We start from the raw sequence: 3192 nt of genomic DNA on the forward strand, positions 1-3192 counted from the left end.
GATGGCAACCTGATGCAAGATATCCATCCTACGGAGAATGAAGAGGTCGTGAAAGGCCCACCTCCCACTGAAGTCCTCCCCACCTCACCAGATGCAAACAGGAGCTCCTCCCTTCCGGTTCCAGGGCCCTGTGCATCCGCCCCCGCCCCCCTCTGGCCCGTGTCGCACCACCTCCGGGCCCGTGCCATCTCCATTCTGTGAGATGGGGTCCAGCCTCCGTGCCTTCGCGCTCACTGTTCCCTCCGCCGGAAACGCTCTTCCCCTGGCTGGTCCCTTCCTCAGCCCAAACAGCATCTCTGAGAGAAGCCTCCGTGCTAGGGAGACAGCTACCTCTTCCTGCTTCTCACAGTACCTTACTCTCTAGTCCTGAGATTCCATTCAGCAGACACTGGCCACGGGTGTGGCTACCGAATGCCCGAACCGTGGCCAGTGCCACATGTTGAAATGACAATGTCTTAGATACAGCAGGTTAAATACAATAAATGATTGTTTCTTCCTATTTTTTTCCCCTAATGCGTCTGCTAGCAAAATGTAAATTCTACGTGTGACTCACATTACGTGGCTACATCGGACGTGACTGCTGGGATTGGCAAACCGAGGCTAGGCGGCCACATCTGGCCCGCTGCCCGTTCCTGTCAATATGTTTTACTGGAACACGACTCCGCTTTTGCTTACAAACTGTCCTGGCTGCTCTTGCGCTACATCAGAGATGAGTGGTTGCCATGGCGACGTTAGAGCCGGCAAAGCTCAAAATATTTACTGGCTGGCCCTTCACAGGAGAAGTCTGCTGACCCTGCTCTAGACTGTAAGCAACACTGGCAACCTCAATGCCCATTCACGGCTGTATTCCCAACAGCTAGCATGGGATCTGGCACGTAGCAGATGCTGCCTAAGTATTTATAGAATAAACAAAATATGTTGTTTTTAATTTCTTTTAAGTTTATTTCTTTGAGAGAGAGAGACAGTGCACGCGTGCGCCGAGGAGTGGGGAGAGACAGAGAGAGAGAATCCCAAGCAGGCTCTGCCCTGTTAGTGCAGAGCCCAACGGGGGGCTCAACTCACTGACCGTGGGATCTTTTTTTTTTTTTAATTTTTTTATAGTTTATTTTTGAGACAGAGAGAGACAGAGCATGAGTGGGGGAGGGGCAGAGAGAGAGGAAGACACAGAATCTGAAACAGGCTCCAGGCTCTGAGCTGTCAGCACAGAGCCTGATGCAGGGCTCGAACCCATGAACCATGAGATCTGACCTGAGCTGAAGTCGGACGCTTACCCGACTGAGCCACCCAGGCGCCCCTGACCGTGGGATCTTGACCTGAGCAGAGATGAAGAGTCAGATGCTTAACCCACTGAGCCACCCAAGCGCCCCACGTTGTTTTAAATTTAATTTTGTCGCCCTCAACTAGTTTGGGACTCTGTATATGGTTTTTTTTTNCGGAGCCCGACGTGGGGCTCAAACTCACGAGCTGTGAGATCATGACCTGGGCCCAAGTCGGACGCTTCACCGACTAAGCCACCCAGGTGCCCCTCTGTATATGTTGTTTTCAATTTCTTTTGTCACCCTCTACTAGATTGGGACTCTGGAAAAGCAGGGGGGCAAACCATGCCAATATCAGTAATAGTAACAAATTAACAGCACTTATGGGGCAGATATGATGCACTTCAGAAGTATCATAAACTTCGGCCAGCCAGAACCCAGCCCAAGAAGCTGGTCCACGTAAGGTTGAGATCCTGGCTCTAAATCTTTTTTTTTTTTTTTTAAGTTTTTAAATGTTTGTTTATTTTTGACAGAAAGACAGAGAGGAGCAGGGGAAGGGAAGAGAGAGAGGGAGACACAGAATCCGAACCAAGCTCCAGGCTCTGAGCTGTCAGCACAGAGCCGGACATGGGGCTCGAAGTCACTCACGTACTGCAAGATCATGAACTGAGCCAAAGTCGGATGCTCAACCGACTGAGCCACCCAGGTGCCCCTCCTGGCTCTAAATCTTACAAGCTGTGTGACACTGAGCAAATTTCTTAACCTGTCTGTGCCCTCAGCTTTCTTATCTACAAAGCAAGAATAACTGACCCTAGGGTTGCTAGGAGGGTCTACTTAACCAAACTGCAAACAGGCTATGCCAGGCACACAGTAAGGGCTTAACTGTCGTCGGTGCTCATTTTTACAAAACTCAATTAACAGCAACGATAATCTATACCTATAGAACTTTTTATGCGCCAGAATTAACCCACCTCGTCATCACAGCAAACTCTTGAGGTTTGACAGAATGGGGACACGGAAACACAAGAGAGGAAGGCAGGAACCTGAACCCAGTCACTCCCGCGTCTTAACCCCTCCGGGATGTTACCTCTTAGATCTCAACCTCACACAACTCTGTAGCTGGGAAAATCATCATCCCCTTTTGGCAGGCGGGAGAAACTGAGCCTCGAGCCCAGATCATCGTGATTCCCAAAGCCCCGCGTCGCATCCCTCTGGCACTCAGTCCACCGTTTCACTCCCACTCACCTGGGCGCCGTGGAGAAAACTTCGGGGTGCAGTTCGGCCAGACCCACACGCTCCTGCTGGTAGTCTCGCAGGGACTCCACCCAGGCCTGCACCGGACGCCGGGACGCGGGGACCGGGAGCTCGCACCTGCGCAGCACGGGCGCCTGGGGACCTGAAGCCATTGGGAGGTCAAGGGTCAAGGCCGAGCGTCGGGGCTCCCGGTCGCCGCCCCTCCTGGGGCGACCCTGGCAACCTCACCCGCGCTAACTACTGCCTCTGGCTTCGCCGCCGGCTGCACCGCCTCTTCCGCCAGCGCGTTCAGGCCCTGTGAACGGTGGGCGAGCGTGAGCGACGGCGCCCGGAACCGCCAACCTTTGTCCTCCCACCCCGCTCCCAGTCCCCGGCCTCACCCGGCAGCCGGTGGGCCGAAGCCAGGCCCGCGCCCCGGCCCGTACTAGCTGCAGCATTGTCCCGCAGCTCCCCACGCGGAGAGGTCACGGCTCCTTCTGGGTGTGCTGGACGCTTGGCGATGACGTCACGCCGGCGACACCGCCCACCCCGCTCGGCTCGGCGCTTGGAAAGCTGAGTGTGCCAGAGCGAAGACGGCGGGGCCTGGCCCAGCGTGGGCCTCCACCTCCGCCCCAAGACGAAACCCCAGGCCCCGATTTTCACGCCTGGCCTAAAGGACCCTGTGCGACACCTGAAAATGCGA

General features: G+C 54.9%; 1 protein-coding gene across 1 annotated transcript in view; it reads right to left on the bottom strand.

Annotated features, from left to right (window-relative positions):
- MRPL4 (mitochondrial ribosomal protein L4) overlaps nucleotides 1-3192 on the bottom strand; it is a 7399-nt gene extending 4207 nt beyond the window's left edge. The window contains exons 1-4 of the mRNA XM_077767978.1: nucleotides 2891-3192; nucleotides 2739-2805; nucleotides 2502-2652; nucleotides 7-28 (exon numbers count right to left, since the gene is read on the bottom strand). Coding sequence (XP_077624104.1) covers nucleotides 7-28; nucleotides 2502-2652; nucleotides 2739-2805; nucleotides 2891-2947 — 297 coding nt within the window. The 5' untranslated portion in view covers nucleotides 2948-3192. The remainder of the gene's footprint in view (nucleotides 1-6; nucleotides 29-2501; nucleotides 2653-2738; nucleotides 2806-2890) is intronic.

The sequence above is a fragment of the Crocuta crocuta genome, unplaced genomic scaffold, assembly GCF_008692635.1.
Source record: "Crocuta crocuta isolate KB4526 unplaced genomic scaffold, BGI_CrCroc_1.0 scaffold115, whole genome shotgun sequence".
Taxonomy (NCBI): domain Eukaryota; kingdom Metazoa; phylum Chordata; class Mammalia; order Carnivora; family Hyaenidae; genus Crocuta; species Crocuta crocuta.